A 27290-nucleotide genomic window follows, 5' to 3' on the forward strand; every position below is an offset into this window, starting at 1 on the left:
CCAACCAGGCACATCGCCAGTGCCTTGGGGCCCTGCCTGGAGACCCAAGGCATGAAGTGGGGACCAAATAGTCCTCACAACCAGACACACTGCCAGCACAAAGGAGGATGTCAAAAACATCACCTCCATGTGGGCGGCCCACCACAGCCACTACTGTAACCATGGCTGCTGTGAAAGTGGCTAGATGCTACAACCACCAAGCAGATGGTCTGCCAGCCACTAGAGTGAATTGACACAAGGAGAGTCACCAGCAGAGATAAGAAAAGAAGAGGATGTCTCTTTTCACAAAGCCCATTTCAAAGTGGCAGAAGAAGCATATGCTCTATGATAATGTTTTAGTCCTTTTTGTGTTGCTATAACAGAAATACCTGAGACTGGGTAATTTATAAGGAAAAGAGGTTTATTTGGCTTACGATTCTGGGACAGCTGCATCTGGCATGGGCCTCAGGCTGCTTCTACTCCATGGCGGAAAGTGGCAGGTACAAGCAGATCACATGCTGAGAGGAAGCAAGAGAGAGGAAGCGAGAGAGAAAGAGAAGGTGCCAGGGTCTTTTTAAACAACGAGCTCTCGCGGGAACTAATAGAGCAAGAACTCACTCATTAATCCCCCCTCCCCCAGGGAGAGCATTAATCCATTCATGAGGGCTCTGCTCCCATGACTCAATTAGTTTCCAACACTGCCACATTGGAGATCAAATTTCCACATGAGTTTTGGAGCAGACAACACATCCAAACTCCATCAGATAATATTGGGGAACCTGATCACACCTCTCAGCATTGGACAGATCATCTAGGCAACAAATCAACAGAGTGACCATTATTCTTTCAGGAGAGAAGAAATCTACGGTAATTAGAGGGGGGAGGGGGAGGGAGAGGGTGATGGGGAGAGATTGGACAAGGGGCATAAAGAATAATTACGATTTGTAACAATAAATATGCTAGCAATATTGATTTGATCAACATATCTCAATGTTGAACCCCCAAAATTTGTATAATCAATTTTGATTCAATCAAAATTTAATAAAAGAAAAATAATTTTTTAAAAAAGAATAAATGTGTTGTTTTTAGCTACCACATTTGTGGTGATTTGTTACAGCAGCTACACAAAATTAATGGAATTAATAAAATATTCTATATTATTAAATGTTTATTTTGTGTGATTAAATTATTAAAATTATGGGGAAATGCTTATATTTTAAAAATGCATTCTGAATTATTTAATCATTAAATGACATACCTAGACTTCTATGTAAAACACAGTAACATGGGTGGGAATGGATAAAGTAACATCCAAGAAATTATCAATAATGATGGAAGATCAGAGATGGGTGCATGGGTCTTCAAACACAGTCCTTTTCATTTTTGCAGATGTTTGAAAATATCCATTACAAAAAGAATGTTTCCTTGTATCAATAGTTTTACAGGTTAAGATGGAAGAATTACAAATGGTATGAGAAAATTTTTGGTTTCAGGAGTGTAAACGTTTCAAAAGTTATCAAATAGTGCACTTTAAATAAGTGCAGTTTTACCTGAATAAAGCTTTTGAAAAAACAAACGTAATTGTGGTCCGAAATCCCCAAGGCCACTCCCAAGTCTCAAGGACTCAGAACTCAGAAAATCCGTTGTTAACAGCTACAGTGTATTACATCAGAATGACACACATTAAAATCAGCAAAGCAAAGAGGTGCCTAGGGCAGAGTCCAGAGACCAAGTGTAACTTCCACTTGTCCCTTGCAGTGGAGTCATGTAAACAGTGCTTAGGTCTCCCAGTAACAATGTATAACAACACACACGAAGTATTGCCAATCAGAGAAATTCACTTAAGCTTTGGTGTCCATGTTTTTCTTTTGCTGTTTTTTTTGAGCGTCAGGTACACAATAGCACCTGAACTTAGTTACTTGATTTCTATAGCCTCTCCAGAGATCAAACTAATACCAGAAGCCCAAGGCCCTCACCACAAATCACATGATTAGCATAAACTATCTGGCATTACCCAAGACCCCAGGTAAACACTCTTCTTATCAGTCAGAATGTTTCAAGGGCTTAGGGGTTATCTGCCAGGAGTCAGGCAAGGGACAAACCTTCCTTTGGAATCTGCATGCATTGGACAACTTAGGCCAGCTGACTTAATCCTTTACTGCACAGTAATATTCAAAACTTGTTCCTTCTGATTTCACTACATTTTATTATCATCTATGTTCTCAAGGTTATATATGGCTACTGTGTCTGTACCACAGCAACAGGATATAATGATGTGATACTGCCACATCTCTTCCCAAATCCAGTCAATGACCTCACATTAGCAGCCTGAAATTGGCCACAGTGGGAGTATTTACAGCACGGATATTGGCAAACACTACAAATAAGTGTTGTTTTATTAATTGTCTAGACTTCAAGTGATGGAGAGTATCTTTTTTTGTCTTTGTCTTGTTTTTGTTTTTCTCATTTCTTCTTGAGAGGATCTTAGTGCAGGTTAAAATTTAAAGTGTGTATGGTGTATGTGGCCATTACATTGTGAACAGCACAACTGAGGAAATATTCTTCCAGGACTCAAAAATGATTATTCCACTCAGCAAAGTCATTGAAGAATGAGTAAAGCTCCAACATACTTCTTTTCACTGTCTCCTTAGTTATTAAGGAAAAGGAAGACATAAGCTAACATTCATTACAAAAAAATAGGCAAGCATTATGAACAGACATTTCATCCAAGAAGATAATACATTCAGGTGGTAAATAAACATGTTAGGAATGTTCAACATCATAAAACATTACGGAAATGCAATTAAACCACAGTGAAATACCACTTCAAATTTTTAAACAGTAATATTAAAAAGACTGACCATACCAAGTATTGGTGAGAATATGGAAGAACGGGAACTCTCCTAAACTATTAGGGGGAATGCAAAAGGGTACACCCACTTCAGAAATATTTGGCCACTTCTCAAAAAGCTATAAACATTCACCGACCGTGTGACTCAGGTATTTCACTCCTAGGTATTAACATAAAAGATACAAAACATATTTTTATATAAAGAAATGTATGTATATGTTCATAGCAAGTTTATGTGTGATAGCGAAAACTGGAAACAAACCAAAAAACCTCATTCATCCATTAATAGATGAATGGATAAATAGCAGCATATCCATACAACAGAATATTCAAGAATAAAAAGAATGAACTATTCACATGTGCAACCTGGGTGACTTTCAAAGTAATTATGAATCATGAAAGAAACCAGACAAATACAAGTGAACACTTTAATCTGATTACATAAAATGCAAACTGATCAAATGTGAAAGTAAATCACTGGCTGCCTTTGGGTTTAGGGAGAGGCCACAGGATAAATATGGGAATGATGGATGTTTATTATCATGATTATGATGATACTCTCACATGTTTACACATGTTAAAGTATAAACCAAGTGTAGTCTCATACATTTACACATGTTAAAGTATAAACCAAGTGTAGTCTCATACGTTTACACGTTAAAGTGTAAACCAAGTGTAGTCTCATATGTTTACACATGTTAAAGTGTAAACCAAGTGTATTACCAAGCTATACGTTTTAAATACGTTCAGTCTGTTACATGCCAATTATAACTCAATAACATTTTAACATAAATGGTTCCATATAAAAATACGAATCTCTCCCTTTTTGGAAAAGTAGAAATTTAGCAACCCTATGATAACTCGAGCATCTCTCTTCATCTCATGAAAGGGCTCTTGCTGCAGAAGCAGCAAAGCCTGGTGAGCAGTGAAAGATGTCTCTACTTATCAGAAACTCTACCTGGGTCATAAAAATCACATTCCTGCACCACAGGATTTCAGTCTCTCATCTCCCCACTTTTTGTTTGTTTGTTTGTTTAGCAGTGGCCTTGAGATGAACAATTTGGAAATGCTATGGGAATCCTAAAAATATTTATTCAGTCTGGTAGTGGTCTTGGTCACAGGAGAGCAACAGCAGAATTTCCCTGAAACCCTCATCTTAAACAACCATAGTCCCTGGAACATTTGTGGATGCATCTTTAGAATGGACACATCTCCAGTTTACCACTCTCACTCCCTATTAATAAAAATCAGTGTTTATGTACCAAATATGATTCTCACCTAATGCCTGTAGTCCAAAAATCAGTGACACAGACCCCCAAAATTCTGGACGTTATGGCAGATGGCTCTTTTGCAAAACCTAGAGAAGAGCTTCTCCTCAACAGTACTGGCCATTATGTGCCAGCACATGTGAAAAAGGGAACCAATTTATGCTGCTTGAAAAAGCACTGGTGATCCTCACAATGTTCCCAACTCTGGACCCACAAAAACTCCTGCTATCCAGGTCACACGATTAGTCACACAAAGCCCTAGTCTCTCCTCAAGAAGGCTTAAGCAACAATGCAAATTAGGTCAAAATCGCAGTGAAAACTACTTGGATTCTCTGCCATGATATTATTCCTGCTGAGGCACACAAAGTTGGGGACATCCACAAAAGTGTTCACCCCTTCACGCTGGCAGAGTCCAATTGTGTTCTCAAGCCACTTCAACCAATGAACAGAAATCCCAAGATGAAATGTGGCTTAAACAATAAAGACTTTATTATCACACAAACCAGAGCAAACTGAGGCAGGTATTTCCCAGACAGACTTGGAGGGTATAAAAATCTATCACAGAGATCACGGGAAACTAACAATATTGCTGAAGAAGGTGAACAAACCTTTGCAAGCTGCCAGCAGAACCCAAATTAGGTCCTCTTGGCCAAAGCTGGTTAGATCCATATCTTAGCCAGTTAGAATGACAACACCCAAGGGCTCAGCCTACTTACGATGCCTTCTGGGGCACAGGAAAGCAGAGGTTTGCCTCCCCTGATCACACTGAGCTGACTGATGCACACTGTGGGGATTTGCCACTTGGTAAAGGCAAGATGGATTCCACCATAGAAACCAACAGTGACATACATCTGGAAAGGGCCCTTGGCAGATTAGAAAACACAATATAGCTCCTTAAAAGCTTCCTATAAATCTGGTACTCATAGAAAATCTCTTCACTCTGAATGTTCAGATGTATGGTGTTCATCATCTGGTTGATTTCTTCCTCACAAAGGCTCTCCAATGTGTTGTATTATTAAAATTATTACCCTTTTTTAGTAATAATAAATTACTAAATAATATTACTAAGTAATAACAATATTACTAAGTGATAATAATATTATTAAATAAAATTTGTTATTTTATTTAATAATAAAATTATTACCAGCCAGCCACCAATAAAATTTTTGGTGGCTGGCTGGTACAGATATCTAAACCCCTTCACCTTGGTGTTATAACACCATGCTGCAACCAACTGAGCTAACTGGCCAGCTCATTGAGCTGTTGTATTAAATAGGGAGAGAGCTCATTCCCTGTTGTCTCCACCTCATTCTAAAGCCTTTCTCTAGTGTGAACTTTCTGGTGTTGAATGAGGTTAGGCCTTTGGCTGAAGGCTTTCCCACATTCACTGCACTCATAAAGCCTAGCTGGGCTGTGAAGTTTCTCATGCTCAATTAGAGCAGACCTTTGACTAAAGACTATTCCACATTTACTGCACTCATGAGGCATTTCTCTGGCATGAATTTTTTGGTGCTGAATAAGTTGTGTGTTTTGGCTAGAGAATTCTCCACATTCACTGCACTCATAGGGCCTTTCTCCAGTGTGAACTTTCTGGTGTTGAGTGAGGCCAAAGCTCTGGCTAAAAAGTTTCCCACATTCAAAACACTTATAAGGCCTTACTCCAGTGTGAACTCTTTGGTGCTTAATGAGGGTAGAGCTTTGGCTAAAAAATTTCCCACATTCACTACACTCATATGGCCTTTCACCTGTATGAACTCTCTGATGTTTAATGAGGCTGGGGCTTTGGTTAAAGAACTTCCCACATTCATTGCACTCATAAGGCCTGGTTCCTGTGTGAACTCTACGGTGTTTAACCAGGTTGGAGTTGGAGGTAAAGAATTTTCCGCATTCACTGCATTTATAAGGCTTTGACCCAGTGTGAATTCTCTGATGTTCACTAAGACTGGAGCTTTGGCTAAAGAATTTCCCACATTCGCTGCACTCATAAGGCCTTTCTCCAGTATGAATTCGCTGGTGCCGAACAAGCGTGGGTTTGTTGCTGAAGGCTTTACCACATTCGCTGCACCCATAAGGCCTTTCTCCAGTGTGAACTCTCTGATGCTGAACAAGTATGTGTTTGTAGCTGAAAGCTTTTCTGCACTCATTGCACTCATAAGGCCTTTCTCCAGTGTGGATTCTCTGGTGCTGAGCCAGTCTGTATTTTCGGCAGAAGGCTTTCCCACATTCATTGCATTTATAGTGCCTTTGTCCATTGTGAAAGACCTCTGTACACACGATGTCCTTTTGTGGCTTCTCCCCACTGTGAGTAAACTGGTGCTGGAGAAGGGCCAAGCTGTTTGAGAAGTCCTTCCTGGCTTCCCAGCACATGAAGGGCTTCTTTGACGCAGGGACACTGCAGCTCTTCACACAAAAGGCCTTGTCCGAGTCCCTTGTGAAGAGTTCCTCTCCACTGTGCTGCTTCTGAAGTGGGTGAATTTTTCCACATGCCCCATGAAGTTTCTGCCCAGGGTTTGTTCCCAGGTATTCAGCCAGATGCAAATCATCTTCTGAGTCAGGGACACACAACTCCCAGGGACAGGCATTATGAGTGGACGGATCCACCTTTGGAGAACTTATCTGTGACACTGCTACAGAAACATCTTGCTCAGAAGGTGCTTCCTCATCCCTGGCTCCCTGCCAACAACCTAAAAGCAGAAGAATGCTGGTGAAGGGTATGTTGACTTTGATAGGAGGCAGTGCCATTACAAAAGTACAGCTGACATACCAAGGAATAAACCCATGGGATTGTATTCAGGATGAAGGAGCTGGGGTCAGGTTAAGGAAAGGGCTGCTGTGCAATACTGGCCTCTAAATATCATAGATGGGGAAGACTCACCAGTCAAAGGACACAAGGATGGGGTGTAGCACCTGGAGGAGAAGCAGGGTCCACAACACACTTCTCTGGAAAAGGTTTTCACCAGGGCCTTCACTGCTGGTGACACGTGTGTGCTACATGGAAGGGTGTGTTCAGAGCCAAGAAAATCTAACTGTAACTGGGCAGCTGGTGTTCAAATACTATCTTAAGAATCTGTGCAGACCTCATGACACATTAAGTGTAGGCCGTTCCTGGAGAGCACAACAGAGGGAGCAGTGGAGAGGACAAATGAGTGGTAGAAGACAGAGAGGTGAGGGATAATCCTGGGTCAGAAGTCAGAGCAGAAATGACAGGTGGGCAAAGTGTCCAGACTGGCGAGGAAAGATAGAAATGAGGTATATGGCCACTGGCCTTAGCACCAAAACAGCGCTGGGCACAGGACATGTTCCTCAAACAATGTGAACCCAGCCATGATATCACATCCTGTCTCTGATGCCAATCACCAGGGCCAGGCCCAGTTTGAGCTTGTCTTGCTGTGCGTGAAGTCATGTCCACTCTGTCATGTACCCAGGATTCTCCTCCCAGCTCCAGCTGGTCAACAGCATGAGACTTAGAAGATGCAAGTCCTAAGGAAAAGAGGACAGGTGAGTGGTCGGCACTGGCCAAGGGCACCCAACCCCAAAAAAACCTCAGGAAAGAAAAATATTACAGAAAGAATCTCTGAGGAGGGTCCTGCAGAAACAGCCAAGTAGCTCCCACAAATAGTGACCATGTTGGGTCCCTGCAATCCCTGCTATAATCAGGCCCTAGGAAATGTCAGCTAGAAGGGGACAAAACCTGGAGTACAGAGATGGCATGGTTCTGAGAGTCATCCTAGCAGGCAGTGTATGAAACAGATGGGAGCCACTGGACTAACAACAAGTATCTTAACCCACAAACCCTTCCTTGAAAAGGCTTCAGGGCAGCTTGTTGAGTTTACTTGTGAAAGAAAGAGGCAGTACACACAGCCCAGCCTTGGTACCCACAGCACCTACAACGGGGAAACAGGGAATAGAAGTTGTGCCCATTGTCCATCTATGAGAAGAGCAGAGCTACCCATGGAAAAAAGAGGAAAGACAGGAGACCAGCTCAGGACACGGGGTGGTTGTGAGGGCCTTACCCAGAGAGGCAGCAAGTACAAAGACCTCCAGCATCACATCGCGATACAGGAGTCTCTGAGCCTCATCTAGAAGCCTCCATTCCTCCTGGGAAAAGTACACAGCCACGTCCTCAAAGGTCACAGAGCCCTGTAATGATGGGAGCAGTTGTGTCCACACACAGATTCTCTCCCCAAAAACCCATGACTATCCCCTAACCCCAGCCCACATTCATTCCCTGCTCCTCATCCTCCCCGGCTCCCTAACTTAGAGGGCAGGTACCATTACTTCCTCATGCTCCACTGATCACTGGGTCCCATCTTCAGCAACAACAGCAAGTGGGCAAAAGATGCTATCTAAGCTCTGGGCCTGGTATGCAGGACCCCCCATCCCTCTCCTGCCAGGTAATAGCCTGAGAGTCCCTAGGATCATGCCTTCCAAATGTAATCAAACCTGGGCTCATCATTCTCTCTTAAGTTTCTAGCACCAGGGCCCTGGGGCAATTAGTTCACATTTCTTTCCCACATGTACATCACTTGTTAAGTCATATATCCACCGCATATGAGGGTACTTCAAAAGTTTGTGGAGGACTGACCGGTTAGCTCAGTTTAGAGCGTGGTGCCAATAACAACAAAGTCTAGGGTTTGAGCCCTATAATGGACAGTTGCCAAGAAACAAATTACAGAAAATAGTTCATGGAAAAATGGAATTAAAAGACAATGTGCATCTTTCCATGAGGTTTGTGAAGACCCCTCATATCTGATCCCCACTACCATCATCTGGCTCACAAAATTGGTATTTCTCTGGCCTCCTCACATGCGCTTCCACACACGGCATCCAGAAAGTGCTTGGCAAGTGCAACAGGATCTTACTACGCCCCAGACCTCCAAGGGCAGTCTCTGACCCTGCTCGGAAGGCTCCCCACCTGTCTTTGTTCCTGGCTTCAGCTTTAGTCACCCAGAGCCACATGCAAATCTAAATACTCCTGCATGTTCCACTTCTATATTGTACATTATGTCTCTTTACCAGTTACAATCTCTGTCCAGTAAGACTTATTCAAAACCCACAACCAAAACAAAACAAAACAAAACAACCCCACAATCACTGACACGACACCTTAGGTGCATTAATCTGACATTCTGACAAAAACTCCCGAAGTCCCATTAAGAGCCACTACAAAAGCCTGGTGAGTGTATGGAAGGGTGAATAAGCACCAGCGTGACTTCACTGTCACCTCACCTCCACATCTGCTTTGCCTCGGCATCCATGTCATACCCACTCCCCCATGAAAACCTTTGCCACCTGCTAGACCTTCGCCTTCCCATGTCTTCCTGCTGATGACTACTACTCTTCCTTGTCTTCGTGACACCCACCACCCCCACCAGTTGCCCAAGCAAGAACTCTGTCCATAGCCTCCATTCTCTTTTCCTTGTCCTGAAACAGTATTGTCATCACCACGACCTAAACATGCCCCCTCCTATACAGGACCCAGAGTTCCACCTTGATCCACACACCAGATGCCACATTTTAGGTGTCTCCACCCTAATGCCCTCCCCAGCACTCTAGATCCACACGTCTAACTGTTGACTCATCACCTCTACTTGGAGTCTCTGGAACATGAGAAACTCCAAATGGCCAAAATCTAACTCCCCCCATAAATATGCATAATCAATTATGTTTCAATTAAAAAATAAATTTAAAAAAACCCCACAACCTAACTCCTAATATTCTCGCTGAAAAGTACTCATACCAGTAACCGCCCCCATCTCAGTTGATGGCACTTCCATCCTTCCAGATGCTAAGACCAAAAGCCCTGGAGTCTTCTGTGACTCCTCCACTTCCCTGTTACCCTTCACATCACAAAATCTGGTCTGCCTACTTTAAAAACAAATCCAGAAGCCAAACATTTCTCGCACCTCCACATCCACTACTCTGGTTCAGTCACAACCAGTACTTATCTAGACAATTGCAGTAACTTCCCTCATGGGAAGCTCTCACAGAGTCTGTTCTGTACACTGCAGCCAGAGGGAGGCTATAAGGACCTGAGTCAGATCACTTTTCTCTTCTGCTCTAAGAATGCCATGGCTGTCATCACTCTCAGAACAGAGACCCAACTTCTCAGGCTGCCATTCCAAGCCTGACGCCAGCCCCACTGTTCTCTGTTCCCATCAGACTTAACAGAGACCTATCACTCCCATCTCAGTCTCACCCCAAGCATTCATACATGCTGATTCCTTTCACACCTTACTCTACTGGTTGTCAAAAATGGGAACCTCTCTGTATAACCTCAAGCCTGAACTCAGGAACCTGGGCTTATAGTTTCTCTATTCTCTAAGGTCTCCAGACACCAAGGGCAAGAAGAGTGCAGCAAAAGAGCTCCAGGACACTCACCAGAGCAAGGTCCATTTGTGCTTCTGCAGCAAGTGGAACCTATAAGAAAAGCAGAGCCATGCTACTTTAACTCACACAAAGGATGTGAATTTACAGACAGAATTTACTTCTTTACAGACAGTAAAGAAGACAATGGAGTAAAACATTTAATATTTCAGGTGAAAATAAATGCTGAAGGGAAAAATAAATCATGTAAAATAAGGGAGAAAATGTTATAGAATTGTGCCATCAAGTCATGTGAATATCTTGAAGAAAGGCATTTGGCAGTGGGAAAAACAAGTGCAAAGTCCCTCTGCTGGGGTCATGTTTGGTGTGTTTGAGAAGCATCCATGAGGCCAGTGAGACAGGAGCCTAACGAGCCAGAAAAGTAAGGGATAGCTCAGGGATGGAACAGTTATGGCAGGTCACATACTACTATTATATAGTCTTAAGCCAAACTTGTCAAAATTAAATTATGTCCACGTCTATTTCTGACACTTCCATATAATTCCTTTATTTTGTTTCTTCCTGTGTCAATAATACATTCTTCTCTTCCTATAGATTGTAGTTGGCCGTAATAGGTAATCAGGCATTTGACTCCTTTTTGTACTTCCCTTTCAAATTTTACTTTAAAATTGTTTTATATGAAATTTACAGTTATTTATGAAATTTTTCAAATTCTAGCTTACTTGATTCATAGATTGAATCTCTGATTAAAAAAATTGTTGCTGGAGTAACAGTAACTGTGCTTAGCCTCCAGCAGTTCAGGGAAACTGGACGTAATTTCTGATATTTAAACTGAAAGGAAACAAGCTAGGACCTGACCTGTGTTCCATCCTCAGTATACAAAGGGAAACATCTTGAGTTCTAACATCCTGTTAGGGTGAAGCCTTATTCCTTTTCATCCTTACAATGATTCATTTTTGTCCTCTGAAAAGAAGTATTTCACCAAAATATCTTAATCATTTTGTCTTGTAATACCACTGGAAGAAGATGATTTAACAGTAAAATAAATGTTGCCAGAAGAGTACAGGATGAGTATCCATTATCGGAAATGGCTGGGACCAGAAGTGTTCAGGATTCCGATTTTTTTTGGATTTTGTAATATTTGCAGAATACATACCAGTTGAGCATCCCTAACCCAGAAAGCTCCAATGAGCATTTCCTTTGAGCATTATGTCAGCAGTCAAAAGTTTTGGATTTTGGAGCATTTCAAATTTTGGATTTTCAGATTAGGGATGCTTAACCTGTACCACTTAAAAAACAGAAAACAAAAACCCTATTAAGTGTGTATGAGTATACTACAAATCTGTAAGTTTACGTAATACATAAATAGGTGCGTGTATTGAAAAAATGGGGGGATAAATTAATTAAGAATAAGCATAATAAAAATTAGTATAATAGTTTCATTTAAAGAGCTAAAATCAGTAATATGGCACAAAACAAGAATCAAAAATGAGAAATGTTAAAATACAATAATTTCTATAAAGAACTCACAATAAGTTGGACAATAACATAAATCTAGGCCGGCCCGTGGCTCACTCGGGAGAGTGCGGTGCTGATAACACCAAGGCCACGGGTTCGGATCCTGTGTAGGGATGGCCAGTTTGCTCACTGGCTGAGCGTGGTCCTGACAACACCAAGCCAAGGGTTGAGATCCCCTTACCGGTCATCTTTTAAAAAAAAACATAAATCTAAATCACAACTTAGAAAGATGCATTACCAGCCACAGACAATATAAAAAAATAAAACAGAACAAAATAAAGGGAAAAAATGTATAAAGAAAAGGGGTGAGATGAATAGAGGTGGAAGAAACAAATGTGGATGATATAGAGCAAATAAGTAGAAAAAATATGACAGAGAGAGCATCTTTAAAAATGGGGGAAAAAATTACACCTAGAAACATTACTGAAAATAAACAATATGAAGGACAAAGAAATGAATATATTGAACTGGAGTAAGAAAGCCCTATCATCTCTGAATACAACTCAGACTTCTCAGCATAAAAGCGGGTGCAGGATTACAGACAATACAAAGTGCCAAAAGACTCAGAATAAAGTAAAAAAATCTTGACACATGCCTTAAAAAATGTTCCCTCAGAAAGAAAACCAGGATGAATTATCTTGGAAGAAATATTCAGAGAAAAACAGATATCAAGTCAGTATAGTTCTAGTACAAGTATGGAAAAGTAAGGGTTACGAAATATGCTTTGTTATCTAAAAATTAAAATATTAATAAAATGCATCCTTGAGAGTGTCAAGTTTTAGTTTGGTGTATCTGGTGACGCTGCAATACAAAATTACCATGAAATTTTGCTAAAATACCTGTTTTCTAGAGAGCAGCTAATAACAGTTTCAGAACTCAAGAAACTATTTCTAAAAAGTCACAAGGTAATTGGTAAAGAACAAACAAAAGCTACCTTAAGATACAAGAGTAGAGTAATTACTCTACAAGAAATAACGATATTATAAAACTATATTAAGAAAAAAGTGTGATACTGACATAGTGGCACAGAATTCAGATTTAAAAACTAATGGGACAGACTGTGTCAAATACGTGTCAATCCTGATTTATAGCCGCAGTTGTGCTATATAGTGCATTAGAAAGGCAGTTTTTAAATAAATTGTTCTGTGACAATGGGCTATCCAAATAGCAAAATATAATTTAAACCGCCACTTTAAATGTTGCACAAAAAGTAATTTCAGCTGAATAAAGCTTAACTGGGAAGACAAAAATTATCTCTCTTAAAAGTTAATAAAGATAATGCACTTGTTAATAAATACATATATAATAAATCCAGCTATATTAAAATAAAGGGCTTCTGTTATCATAATACAAGGATACTTCAAAAACATAAACGTGGATATAGCAAGCCACACAATTCAAAAAAATATTTGAATCTTCTACAATTGTTAAAGTTAATATGTAAATAAGTGAATGATTTGAAAATTCAATTGATAATCCTACAAATTAATGAGGGGAAAAAAGCAACTCAAAAGGAGTCCAGAACTCTTGCGCATATACAAGAATTCCAGAAGGTAAGCAATTCTTTAAAAAAAAAGGCAAGTTTAATCTTAATGGCAATCAAGGAGATGCAAATCAAAACAAAACTCATCGGAGTGGCATTGTCAAGGGTTACTAAAATTAGAAAATACCATAAACTACTACTGTATGTCTAAATTGGTAAAATTACGTAGAACAGTTTGGCATTACAAAGTAAATTTAAACCTTTATTTGTGAAAAAGAAATTCCTATGTTTGATATATATGCTAGACAAATAAGTGTTTGTATAACCCAGAAAACATGCAGGTATGGGCATAATAGCAACACTCATAAAAGGGAAAAACATAGGAAAACACACAAAGAAAAGCCTCCTACAGGAGAATATATAAGGACATTTTATTCACAAATTCATACCATACCATGAAATAGTGAGCAAAAACTGAAAACGAAATGAATAGGCATAAAAAACATGGGTAAAATCACAACATATTGTGCAAACGAAGTAATTATGATCTTTATTATATGATTCCATTCACAGAAAATTTTAAAAAGGGGAGACACTAAACTACGTTGGCCTAGTATTTCCCACATAGTTGGTAAAAGTATCAAAAAAATAAAAATAAAAATAAAGAAAGGCCAGGAAATGCCTACTTGAAACATCAGACAGTTGCTTAACTTTCGGGATTGGGATAATTGTTTTGGAAGGACCGCACGGGTGGCTTCTGGGGTGTTATTTACGTCCCAATTCCTGACCAAGACAGTGAACACATTAATTTTAGGACTAGTTATAAAAACTACATTTTAAGTTCTGTGCAATTTTCTCCATGCATGTCATATTTCAAAGTCCGGAAGACCAAAGTCATTGGGGTAAAAAAATATAAATATAGGGGTAAATATATATATACGAATAAATAAACATTGGAGTAAGTATAAATACGTTGAGAGGACACTCGTAAAGTAAAAATATGTAAATTTTAATGCAGAATAAGAGAAGCTGGGTGAATGACCGGAGGATACAGCATTTACCTGAGCGAGGTCGCTCAGCACGCGACCGTCGGGGTCTGTAGGCGGAGCTGGGCCAAGAGCGACGGCCGACCGGGGCAGGGACCCAGACACGGCAGTGTCCGTCGGATCTGGCGCGGGTCACTCCCGGCGGAGTCGCCGAGCCTCAGAGCAGGGGAGACAGCGCTCTCCTGCATTCGCCATATCAGGCCGATCCAGCTCTCCGAAGGTTCTGACCGGTGGACAGAACCCAGTAAACAAAATAAGGCACGTGGGGCGACGCCGGAAGTCCCTCCCAGACGCCCTCCTCTCCCGAGCCTTCATTGGTCCAGCGACGCCAACGTACGGCGCAGTGGCTCTCGGGTAGTGTAGTCACAGCGCCACTAGCCCTGGCGAAGAGCAAGGTTTATGACCTCTGGACAGCACCTTGAGGGGAGCTGGGAAATGGTGTGCTGAGGTTCTGAAGACTGGTGGGGTTTCACCATCTTAAAGGGGACGTCCCCAGATTTCCATGGAATGTAGTCTACACCGATCACAGAAATGTATAGAGACATAGTATGACAGATGTTCCCCAAAGCTATAAAACCATGTGGACACAGGATACCACAATGTCACTCAGACGCAAATGCATTCATCCATAGCTGAGATCTAATAAATATTGCCTTGTTGCTCTTTAGATACATGTAGACTGAAGCTTTAAAATCAATTGTATGAGTTTCAGTATGTTAGGTCAGGGTCGAGAGTAAAGATTCCAGATAGTGCCATGGCAGGGAAATCAGGAGGGATTTCAGTGGTTGGGAGCAGATAGACAAGGCTCTGTGACTCTAATTTCCTCAGAAAAAGTGTAAGAGTCAGTGACTGTGTCCAACTCAGGGAGCGACACTGATTTATCTAGATAACATTTCTGAGTCCATATCCTGGTTCAATTATTTTTTGGAATCTAAGACCTGTCTGAGAAGAAGAGTGAGATACCACATGCCATTTTCCTCTAGGACAGTGACTGTAGTAGTCACAGGCAGAGCATATTTAGAAGGAGACCATCTGAACTTTGAGATTGTTAGAAGAAAAAATTCAAACAAGTTAAATTTAACAGAACCTATTTGAGCAAAGAATGATTCACTCAAAACTGAAGGGGGTTCACAGAGTTCTGCTCTATATGAGTAGCAAGCCCTTTTAATAAAATACCAAACCTGGAAACAAAGTAGAGACCTCACTTGGTTGGCTACACCTAGGTGTTTGCCTTGTTTTGTTCTGGTGTTATGAGGCATTTGCCTTATTTGAATACATTATGATGAGGCATTTGCTTTATTTGGGTATGGTCCAATGGGAGGTCCCTAGTTGTATAATCAATAGACTGGTTGGGTGTTTGTGAGTGGCCAAGACTCCTATTTTTATTCTTTGTTTTTAAGGCAATTACAAGAAATGTCTTCAAGTTAAGTTCCGGTTTTCTTACATAAGAGCAAAGACAACCTTGTTACAGAGACAACCTCCTCCTCATTTGTTTTAACAAGGATATTCTGCTAGTTAGTGCCTGGGGGCGTTCACCATCTTGCCCTAAGCTGTTTCTTTGAGTTTCTTGGGGAGTTAGGCGCTTTGGTGATTATCTCTTTCTTTTTGTACATCACATAGCTTAGTTTTATGACTCCTTTTGATGGTAAATTTCTTGAACTATTTTAAGTTAAACCTGCTTAAATGAAGATTGTCACGTAGCCAGTTTGTTTATGTTTTCACTATGATTGATGAACCACCTGTTTTTCTTCTGTGACTTTCTTGCCTTTTCAATAAAAACTGAAGCAGAAACTGCCTGGGCTCCTCTCTTGAAGGAGTTTTCCTCAGTGCAGTCCTTTTGGGCTTCTCATTGCTCTGAATGCATGGGCTCTGGGTAATCTTTTACATCTCCGTCACTCTGTGAGAGGTGACAACAAGAGGGATAGTGCTGGTGACAGCAGGCAAGTGAGGAGGCTGGAAGAAGTCAAAGAGAAGACTGGGGCCAGGCCAAGTGGTGGAGAGCAGGACATTTAAAGATTTTTACATTCCACAACGAGAACTTGGAAGCCAAAACAGGAATCTGAACAGAAGAGGGACTGGGCCTGACTATATCGCTCATGTCTCATGCTTGCCTTTCTGTTGAGAATGAACTGTTTAGCACTAAGGTTAGAAGCAAGGAGTAGATTTAGACGAATAATTCAGTGATCCAGGTGAGAGGGAGGGTATATCTCTCCATGTGGCAGCTGTGGTAGTGGTTAAAAGTGTTCACATTCTTGGTACATCTTGAAAAAATATCTAACTCAATTTTGCCTTAGATTGGATGTCAGTTGTGAGAAATTGTTCTAGGAATCACACCTGAAAATATCTGTTCTAGGGCTGGCCCGTGGCTCACTTGGGAGAGTGCGGTACTGATAACACCAAGGCCACGCGCTCGGATCCTATATAGGGATGGCCGGTTGGCTCACTTGCTGAGCGTGGTGCTGACAACACCCAGGCAAGGGTTGAGATCCCCTTACCGGTCATGTTTAAAAAAAAAAAATCTGTTCTAATAAGAAGAGCCCTATTGTATAATATGTACCAAAATATATTGTACTATTGACTTCGGTCTTCCTGTGTTGTCACTTAAAATGTGTGTTTAAGATAAACACACATATTTCTGGGTACAAGTCTTTTCATTTACCACTAACTACCCCAGCAATCTCTAGTGTGGACATAAGCTCTTCCATTTCTCTACTCATACATATCTCTGGGTCCTCCCAATATCTGTTGCCACAACATATTGCCTCAATTTCCCTGCTGTTTTGAACAATATTGTGAGCAAAATTCTCTCCCATAAGAAATTATGGACCTGCTTGAAGGATATACCAGATGTTGGATTGTTGCATCATGTGTTATTCCAGAACAGTGTTTGAAAAGTACTTGTTCATATTTCTCAGTGAAATAGCTGTGGCCATTTATTTTCCCATGAGATATACATGACTGCTTCTACATCACTCCATTCTTGCTTTCCAAAGTTGAGTGATTTGAAAGACTTAAAATAATATGCAATTACAGTTAATTTGCATTTATCTAATACTAGTGAATTTGAGCATCCATTCATCTGCTTGATAGCTCCCTGGTATTCCTCTATTTATTATACGTCTGTATCTTACTCCATTTGTAGGTGAAACCAACAGCCACAAATTTCATTTTAACTTTTAGAAGATCAGAAAGTATAGTAGTAAGTCTATAGCCATTATGGCAGTTAAGCCCATAGACTTTAGATAACAAGTGTGGGACCTTGCAACAGAGAAGAGATTATCAGAAGCTGCTTAAGAATGTTGTTTAAAGAAAAATATATCCAGTTGAACATAAAATAATAGTAGTTTAGACAGTAGTCAGTAGTGATTTAGAGTCACAAGACGCTACTGTTTTTTGCCTTAAAGATAACAGCACTAACATATAGATTCAAATTGTTTTGCAATTCTTGAGGTTGGTAGCAGAACAGACCACCCGACTCCAGTCACGTAGACGACCCAACTTCCAGACAGGATGACACCAAGGACAAAAATAAATCAGAATAATGAAACTTCTGAAGCTTGCATAAGAGACAACCAATCAGAGATGTGCTCAAGCTGTTCACAGCCCTGGCTCCTTACCCTTAATTCTGCTTTTAAAAATCCATGATTGAAAGCCAGAGGGGAAATCAGGTTTAAAGTGATAGCTTCCCATTCTCCTTGCTGGGCTGTGCAATAAAAGCTATGCTTTTGTTTTAGTCCATTTTGTGTTGCTATAACAGAAATACCTGAGACTGGGTAATTTATAAAGGAAAGAGGTTTATTTAGCTTATGATTCTGGGATAGCTGCATCTGGCATGGGCTTCAGGCTTCTACTCATGGGAGAAAGGCAGCAGGCAGCAGGCGGGTACAAGCAGATCGCATGGCGAGAGGGGAAGCAAGAGAGAGCAGAGAGAGAGGAGGTGCCAGGATCTTATAAACAACCAGCTCTCATGGGAACTAATAGAGTGGGAACTCACTCATTACTCCCCCCTCCCCCAGGGAGAGCATTAATCCATTCGTGAGGAATCCGCCCCACGACTCAATCAGTTTCCAACACTGCCACATTGGAGATCAAATTTCCACATGAGTTTTGAAAGGGACAACGCATCCAAACTCCATCAGCTTTCTTCACCACACATCTTAATGTCCAGTGTTTGGCATGGCTGTGCATCGGGCAGGGGGACCTTCTTCATTTGGTAACATATGGCCTTTGATTTCTTACTCCTTAGTAAGAATCTAAAAGTTGTATATCTGAAAAGTGGGCAGATTTTTATCCAGCTTTATTGAGATGTAATTGACAAATAAAATTGTATATATTTAAGGTGACAGCTAATGATCTAATATAACTATACATTGTAAAATGATTGACACAATCAACATTGTTAACACACCCATCAGTATGATATAGTCACACTTGTTTATTTTTGCTTTTCTTTGTCTATTTTTGTTGTTGTTGTTGTTGTTTCTGATGTTATAGCCAAACAATCAATGCTAAGATCAATGTTAGGGAGATTTTTCCTTATATTTTCTTCTAGGAATTTTATAGTTTCAGGGGTCTTACATGTAAGTCTTAAATCCATTTCAAGTTAATTTTTGTGAGTGGTGTAAGATAGTGTGGTCCAGTTTCATTCTTTTGCATGTGGATATCCAGTTTTCCCACCACCATTTATTGAACTACTCTTTCCCCATTGTGTATTCTTGGCATCCTTGTCAATATTAGTTGATGGAGCATGCGTGGGTTTATTTCTGGGCTCTCCATTCTGCTGCACTGATCTATGTGTCTGTTTTTATGTCAGTATTATACTGTTTTGATTACCGCAGTTTTACAGGAAGTATGATTCCTCCAACTTTGTTATTTCTCAAGATTGTATTGGATATTTGGAATCTTTTGTGGTTCCATATGAATTCTGGGATTTTTTTTTTTCTGTTTCTGTGAAAAATACCATTAGAATTTTTATAGGGATAGCATTGAAGCTATGAGTAGTATGAAATTCTAACAATGCTGATCCTTCCAATTCACATACACAGGATATCTTTACATTTATTTCTGTCTTCAATTTCTTTCATCAGTGTCTCATAGTTTTCAGTGCACAAAGATTTCACCACTGTATTAGTCCATTTCTGTTGCTTATAACAAAACACATGGAACTGGGTACTTTGTAAGAAAATGAAATTTACTGCTTAACAGTTTCTGAGAAGGAGAAATCAAAAGTCCATCTCATGGTGGCAATAGTGACCCAGGGGTCTCACATTGCAAGATGGTGGAAGCAGGGAGAGCAGAGAGAAAGACAGACTCTCTTCTCTCTTCTTCTCAAGCCCTCAGAAACATGCCCCTGATCACCATTTTTAATCCATTCACTACAACATGGTCCTACAATCTAATCACCTCTTCAAGGCTCCACTTTTAATTACCACAATAGGATTTCCCACCCTCTTAACAGTCACAGCGGGGACTAACAGTCGCAAAAGTTTCTAATACATAAAACTTGGGGGACAAAATTCAAGCGTCAGTGAGTTTTGGAGGGACATAATTCAATCCACTACAACCACAGTTGAATTTATTCCTAAACATTGTATTGTTTCTGTTGCTCTTGTACATGGCATTTTCTTTGTTTTTCAGATAGTTAATTGTTATTGCATAGAAATGCAACTAATTTTTATATGTTGATTTTATATCCTGCATCGTTACTGAATTCATTAGTTCTCACAGCTTTTTTGGTAGAATTTTTAGGGTTTTCTGTATGTAAGATCATATCTTCAAACATAGACAATTTTACTTCTTCCTTTCTTATTTGGATGCCTTTGTTTATTTTCCTTCCCTGATTGCTCTAGCGAGAACTTCCAGTAATATGCTCAATAGAAGTGGTATGGGTCTTGTCACAAGTGGCACACTTGTCTTCTTCCTAATCTTAGAGGAAAAGCCTTCTGCTTTTCGCCAGTGAATATGATGTTAGCCATGGGCTTGTCATATATGGCCTTTATTATGCTGGGATATATTCGCTTCATACCCAATTTATTGAGTTTTTATAACAAAAGGATGTGGAATTTTGTGAAGTGCTTTTTCTGCATCTATTGAGATGATCATTTGGTTTTAGCTTTGATTCTGTTAATGTGGTGTCACACATTTATTGATTTCCATATGTTGAACCATCCTTGCATCCCACATATGCATCTCACTTGATCATGGTGAATGGTCCTTTTAATGTTCTGCTAAATTTGGTTTGCTAGTATTTTGTCAAGAATTTTTTCAATTGTATTCATGAGGGATATCAGCCTGTAACTTCTTTTTCTCATAGTATCCTTATCTGGCTTTGGTATGAAGGGAATGCTGATCTTCTAAAATACGTTTGAAAGTGTCTCCATGTCTTCAGTTTTTTGAGAGAGTTTGAGAAGAACTCAAACTCTTCTTTAGATGTTTGGAACTCTAATTCTTCTTTAGATGTTTGGAAGAATTTAGCAATGAATCCATCTGATCCGAGGATTTTCTTTGGTGTGAGTTTTTGATTATGAATTCAACATTCTTACTCATGATTGGTCTATTTAAATTTTTATTTCTTCATGATTCAGTCTTAGTATTGGTAGGTTGGAAGTTTCTAGGAATTTATTCATTTCTACTAGGTTATCCCATTTGTTGGTTCATAATGGCTTTTAAAAAAATTTTTTTAATTGAACCATAATTGATTGTACATATCTGTGGGGTACAGTGACAAATGTCAATACCTGTATACAATATGTGGTGTTCGAATCAGGATAGTTTGTATACTCAATGTTACATAGTGTAATCATTTTTCGTGTCCTTTACTGATTTCTCACTAACCCCACCCTCCCTTCCCCATTCCCACCTCTGGTAAACTTAGTTCTGTTTTCTCCTTTTGAAACGTTAATGTATTATTGTGAGCATTGTATCTTTATTTTATTTGTTTTTAGCTCTTACTTATGAGTGAGGACATGCAAGATTTCTCTTTCTGTGCCAGGCGTATTTAACTTAGCATAATTTTCTCTAAGTTCATCCATGTTGTTGCAAATGGCAGAACTTTATTAATTTGTATGGCACAGAAGTGTGACATTGAGTATACATACCACATTTTCTTTATCCAGTCATCCATCACTGGACATTTAGGTTGGTTCCATTTCTTGGCTATTGTAAATAGAGCTGCAATAAAGATGGGAGTGCAGGTATCCCTTTGACATGATGATTTCCATTTCTTTGGGTATACCCTAGTAGTGGTATTGCTGAATCATATGGCAGTTTTATCTATAGTTGTTTGAGGAACTTCCATACTGTTTTCTATAATGGCTGCACTAATTTACACTCTCACCAGCAGTGTAGGAGGGTTTCTCTTTTTCCACATTCTCATCAGCATTTGTTATCCTCTGTTTCTTTCATAATGGTCAGTATAACCGATGTGTGATGATATCTCAGTGTGGCTTGATTTGCATTTCCCTGATACTTAGTGATGTTAAGCATTTTTTGATATACCTCTTGGCCATTTGTATGTCTTCCTTTGAAAAAAGTGTCTATTCAGCTCTTTTGTACATTTTTTAATTGGATTCTCTTGCTTTTTTACTGTGAAGTTGCATATTCTGGATATTAATTTCTTGTCAGATGTATAAATAGCAAATATTTTCTCCCATTGTGTAGGTTGTATTTTTGCTTTGTTGATTGTTTCCTTTGCTGTGAAGAAGGTTTTTAGTTTGATATAATGCAATTTGTTTGTTTTTTCTTTTATTATTTGTGCTTTTGGGTCTTATTCATAAAGTCTTTGCTCAGTCCTACTCCTTGAAGTGTTACTATATTTTTTCTTTTAGGAATTTTATAGTTTCAGGTCTTATATATGTCTTTCATCCATTTTGAGTTGATTTTGGTATATGGAGAGAGGTATGGGTCTAGTTCTGTTCTTCTACATATGGATGTCCAGTTTGACCAACATCATTTATAGAAGAGGCAGTCTTTTCCCCATTGTGTGTTCTTAGTGCCTTTATCAAGTATCAGTTGGCTGTAAGCATGTGGGTAAATTTCTGGGTTCCCTATTCTGTTCCATTGGTTTGAGTGTCTATTTTTATGCCAGTCCCATGCTGTTTTGGTTACTATAGCTTTGTAGTATAATGTGGTCAGGTGGTGTAATGCCTCCAGCTTTATTATTTATTTATTTATTTCTCAGGATTGCTTTTGCTATTCAGGGTCTTTTTTGTTACATATGAATGTTAGTATTGTTTTTCCTATTTTTGTGAAGAATTGTCACTGGTATTTTGATGGGGGTTGCATTGAATCTGTAGATCACTCTGAGTATTATAGACATTTTCAAAATGTCCATTCTTCCAATCCATGAACATGGAATATCTTTCCATCTTTTTTGTCCTCTGTAATTCCTTTCAGCAGTGATCTGTATTTCTCACTGTAGAGAATTTTCACCACCTTGGTTAAATTGATTCCTAGGTGGGGTTTTTTTTGGGGGGGGTTGTTGTTGTTATTGGATTTTGGTAACTATTGTAAACGGGCTTGTTTTCGTGATTTCTTTTTCTTCTAGTTCATTGTGGGAGTGTAAAAACGCTACTGATTTTTGCATGTTGATTTTGTATCCTGCCATGTTACTGAAATCATTTATGAGCTTTAAGAGTTTTTTTTGTAGAGTATTTAGGTTTTTCTTATATAAGATCATGTCATCTGCAAACAGGGACAGTTTGACTTCATCTTTTCCAATCTGGATGCCCTTTATTTCATTCTCTTGACTGATTGCTCTGGCTAGTACTTCTAATACTATGTTACATAGGATGGTTAGTGGGGGCATACCTATCCTATTCCTTTCTTGTTTCCCATTCAGGAATGATATTGGCGGTGGGTTTGCCATATATGGCTTTTATTGTATTGATATATTTTCCTTCTATATTTAATTTGCTGAGAGTCTTTCTCATAAAGGGATGTTGAATTTTATCAAATACTTTTTCTGCATCTATTGAGATAATCATATGGTCTTGTTCTTGATTTTCTTGATGTGGTGTATCACATTTATTGACTTGCATCTATTGAACCATCCTTTCATCCCTAGGATGAATCCCACTGGATCATGGTGTATAATTTTTTTGATGTATTGCTGTATTCTGTTTCCTAATATTTTGTTGATAATTTTTTCATCTATGTTCATCAGAGATACTGGCCTGTAGTTCTCTTTTTTCATTGTATCTTTGTCTGGTTTTGGTATCAGAGTGATGCTGGAATCATAGAATGATGTTTGGAGAATAGCCTCTGTTTCAATTTTTTTTGGAATAGTTTGAAGAGAATTGGTATCAATTCCTCTTTAAAGGTTTGGTAGAGTTCAGCAGTAAAGCCATCCAGTCCTGGACTTTTCTTTGTTGGGAGACTGCTGATTATTGCTTCAATCTCATTGCTTGTTATTGGTCTGTTCAGGCTTTCTATTTCTTCTTGGCTCAGTCTTGGTAGTTTGTATGTGTCCAGAAATTTATCCATTTCCTTCAGGTTTTCAAATTTCTTGATGTATTATTGTTTATAATAGTCTCTAATGATACTTTGTATTCCTGTGGTATCAGATATAATGTCTCTTCTTTCACTTCTGATTTTTGTTATTTGGGTCTTCTTTTTTTCAGCTAGGCTAGATAATCGTTTGTCTATTTTGTTTATCTTCTCAAAAGAACAACTTTTAGTTCTGCTCTGATCTTAATTATTTCTTTCCATCTGCTAATTTTGGTATTGGGTTGTTTTTCTGGCCCTTTGAGTTGCAGCATTAGGTTGTTTATTTGAAATCTTTCTATTCTTTTGATTTACAATGGAATTTGATAGTAATAAACTTCCCTCTTAGTACTATTTTTGCTATATCCCACAGGTTTTCATATTATGTGTCTTTATTTCCATTAATTTAAAGAAATTTTGTGATTTTCTGTTTAATTTCTTCTTGGACCTATAGGAGCATTCAGGAGCATGCTGTTTAATTTCCATGTGTTTGTATAGTTTCCAGAGTTTCACTTGTCACTGATTTCTAGTTTTTATCTGTTGTGGTCTGAAAAGATACTCAAAATGATTTCAATATTTAAAAATGTGTTGAGACTTGATTTGTGACCTAACATGTGGTCTGTCCTGGAGTATGTTCCATGTGCTGATGAGAAGAATTCATATTCTGTAGTTCTTGGATGAAATGTCCTATAGATATCTGCCAAGTATAATCGGTCTAAATTGTAGGTTAAATCCTGTGTCTCTCTATTTGCTGCCTAGATGATCTGTTCAATGCTGAGAGAGGTTCCAACTAATATCATATTGGGGTCTATCTCTTTCTTTATGTCTAATAGTGTTTGCTTTATATATCTGGGTGCTCTGGTATTGGGAGCATATATGTTTATGATTGTTACATCTTCTTGCTAGACAGATCCCTTTATCATTATTTAATGGCCTTCTTTGTGTCTTTTTATGGTTTTTGGTTTAAAGTCTATTTTTTCTGATATAAGATTAGGTACCACTGCTTGTTTTGGGTTTCTAATTGCATGTTATATCTTTTTACATCCCTTCACTATAAGTCTGTGTGTGTCTTTATAGGTGAGGTGAGTCTCTTGAAAACAGCATATAGTTGGATCTAGCTTTTTAATCCAATCAATCATGTGTCATTTGAGTGGGGAATTTAATCCATTTACATTTAGATTTGTTATTGAAAGGTATTATCTTACTCCTGGCATTTAATTACTGTTCATATGGTTGATTTAAATATCTTTTGTTTCTTTCTTCCCCTTTTATTGTTTGTCTTCAGTGTTCATTGGTCTTTTGAGGTGGTATAGTATAGTTTCTTTCTCTTTCTCATTTTCATATCTTGTCTACCAGTGGTGTTCATTCTTTTTCATGTATTCATAGTGGTTATTATTGTTTTGTGGGTTCCAGGTGCAGGACTCTCTTAAGGATTTCTTGTAGAGCTGGTCACGTGGTGGTGAACTCCTGTAGCTTTTGTTTTGCTTTTGTCTATCTATTACCCCTTCATTTCGGAAAATAGCCTTCCTGGATATAGTATTCTTGGCTGGCAGCTTTCTTTCTTTTAGTACTTTGAATGTATCATCCCATTCTTTTCTGGCCTGTAGGATTTCTGCTGAGAAATCTATTAATCTGATGCAGACTCCCTTATAGGTGACTTGATGCTTTTCTTTTGCTGTTTTTAGGATTCTGTCTTTGTCTTTGACTTTTGCCAGTTGAACTACAGTGTGTCTCAGAGAGGACCTTTTGGATTGACTCTGTTTGGGGATCTTTGAGCCTCTTGATCTGGAGGTCCATATCTCTACCAATACCCAGGAAGTTTTCCATTACTATTTCACGAAATAAGTTTTCAATGGCTTTTCCTTTCTCCTCCCCTTCTTGAACACCCATGATTTGGATATTTGTGTGCTTAAGGTTGTCTGATAGGTCTTGAAAATACTCTTTTTTTTTTCTTTTTTTGTGTGTCCACTTGAGTTATTTAAAAAAGACTGGCTTTGAGATAAGAGAGTTTTTCTTCTGCTTGCTCTAGCCTGCTGTTTACACTCTCGATTGCAGTTTTTATTTCATTGAATGAGTCTTTCAGTTATAAGAGTTCTGCTATATTCTTTTTCATGGTACTTATCTCTTTATAAATTTCCTCCTTTGTATCCTGGGTTGTTTTTCTCATATTGCTGTGTTCTCTCAGTCTTCTTATATCTCATTCTACAGAGTGACAGATTCTCATTTGTTGAATGACTGCATGACTGTTTTGTAGATGAAATATAATTAAATGTTTTAAACATTTCTCATTCACAGATGTTTATGTTAGTACCAAATTTCTGTGCAATGAACCTCCCTATATATCAGTAGTTTTGCATTTGTTATTATATCATAATAAATTACTTAGCAGTTGAATTACTAGGAGTAAGTATATGCACACTTCAAACTTTGAAAATTATTTCAAGATTTTAAAAAAATATGTGGTTAACAACTTTGTCCAGAATAAATGAGATTGCCAGCTTTACTACAACCTCAAAGATAATGGCTTTTATAAATATTTGACATCTTTGCCAATGTGATTGCCCAAACTATTGTCTTAAATTGTATTTCTTTTCATTTTGAGTTTTGTCATTTTTTCATGTTTGTCAACCATCTGTATTTTTTAATTTTCTCTTTATGTCCAATTTTGGGGGTAGGGGAGTTTTAGTCTCTTCCTGATTTCTAAGAGCTCATTTACTATTGGGGAAATAAGCTTTGGATTGTCAAGCATTTCAGATATTTCTTACATATTTTTTTACTTTGTTTTTGCTATAAGAATGTGTATGATTGTTATAAGTCCAAGTATAACCATCTTCACTTTGAAAAAAATAAAAAAAATAAAGAGTAACAGATTCTGAGAAATTCAAGATGAGAAAACTATTCCCAAGTCCTAGCTGAATGGTGGTCCAGTCTATTTAGATGGTAAGTCAGGGACACAGCCAAGTTGTGGGAGAAGAAAACTAAGATTATAGGGATGGATCATTTTTCATATGTAATGTCTACAGGGCATTCAAGTCAGAAAATCAACTAGGTACTTTTCTGTATGGTTCTGGATGGAGATAAAATCTGGATTTAACAAGGTGAAGAATTTACATCTTAGAAATGAATTAGATCGCCCAGAGGGTTTTAATTTTTACCAAAAAGAGAGAGAGACAGAGAGAGAGAGAAAAGAGAGAAAGAAAGAAAGAAAGAGAAAGAAAGAAAGAAAGAAAGAAAGAAAGAAAGAAAGAAAGAAAGAAAGAAAGAAAGAAAGAAAGAAAGAAAGAGAGAAGGAAAGAACACCATTGAAAGAATAATAGGACCCAGGGTGGAGCTAT

The 27290-nt window shown here is 38.7% G+C and overlaps 2 protein-coding genes across 2 annotated transcripts in view; both read right to left on the reverse strand.

Annotated features, from left to right (window-relative positions):
* Positions 1-5297: 5297 nt before the first annotated feature.
* LOC134372211 (zinc finger protein 772-like) overlaps positions 5298-27290 on the reverse strand; it is a 70932-nt gene continuing 48939 nt past the window's right edge. Inside the window, exon 6 of the mRNA XM_063089542.1 lies at positions 5298-6340. Within this exon, the coding sequence (XP_062945612.1) occupies positions 5410-6340 (931 nt within the window). The 3' untranslated portion in view covers positions 5298-5409. The remainder of the gene's footprint in view (positions 6341-27290) is intronic.
* On the reverse strand, positions 7013-14695 carry LOC134372221 (zinc finger protein 671-like). Its single transcript, XM_063089561.1, has 4 exons — positions 14488-14695; positions 10480-10518; positions 8112-8238; positions 7013-7578 (listed from the first exon to the last, which is right to left on the reverse strand). Exons 2-4 carry the CDS (start codon positions 10492-10494, stop codon positions 7187-7189), a joined length of 534 nt encoding a protein of 177 aa, XP_062945631.1. The 5' UTR covers positions 10495-10518; positions 14488-14695; the 3' UTR covers positions 7013-7186.

The sequence above is a fragment of the Cynocephalus volans genome, chromosome 3 (assembly GCF_027409185.1).
Source record: "Cynocephalus volans isolate mCynVol1 chromosome 3, mCynVol1.pri, whole genome shotgun sequence".
NCBI classification, from domain to species: Eukaryota; Metazoa; Chordata; class Mammalia; order Dermoptera; family Cynocephalidae; genus Cynocephalus; species Cynocephalus volans.

Excerpts from the sequence above, each read along its gene's own strand:
- LOC134372221 (XM_063089561.1), bottom strand. Across the intron at positions 7,579-8,111 it reads TGTACTTGCTGCCTCTCTGG|GACTTGCATCTTCTAAGTCT; the intron begins GTAAGGCCCTCA and ends TCTTTTCCTTAG.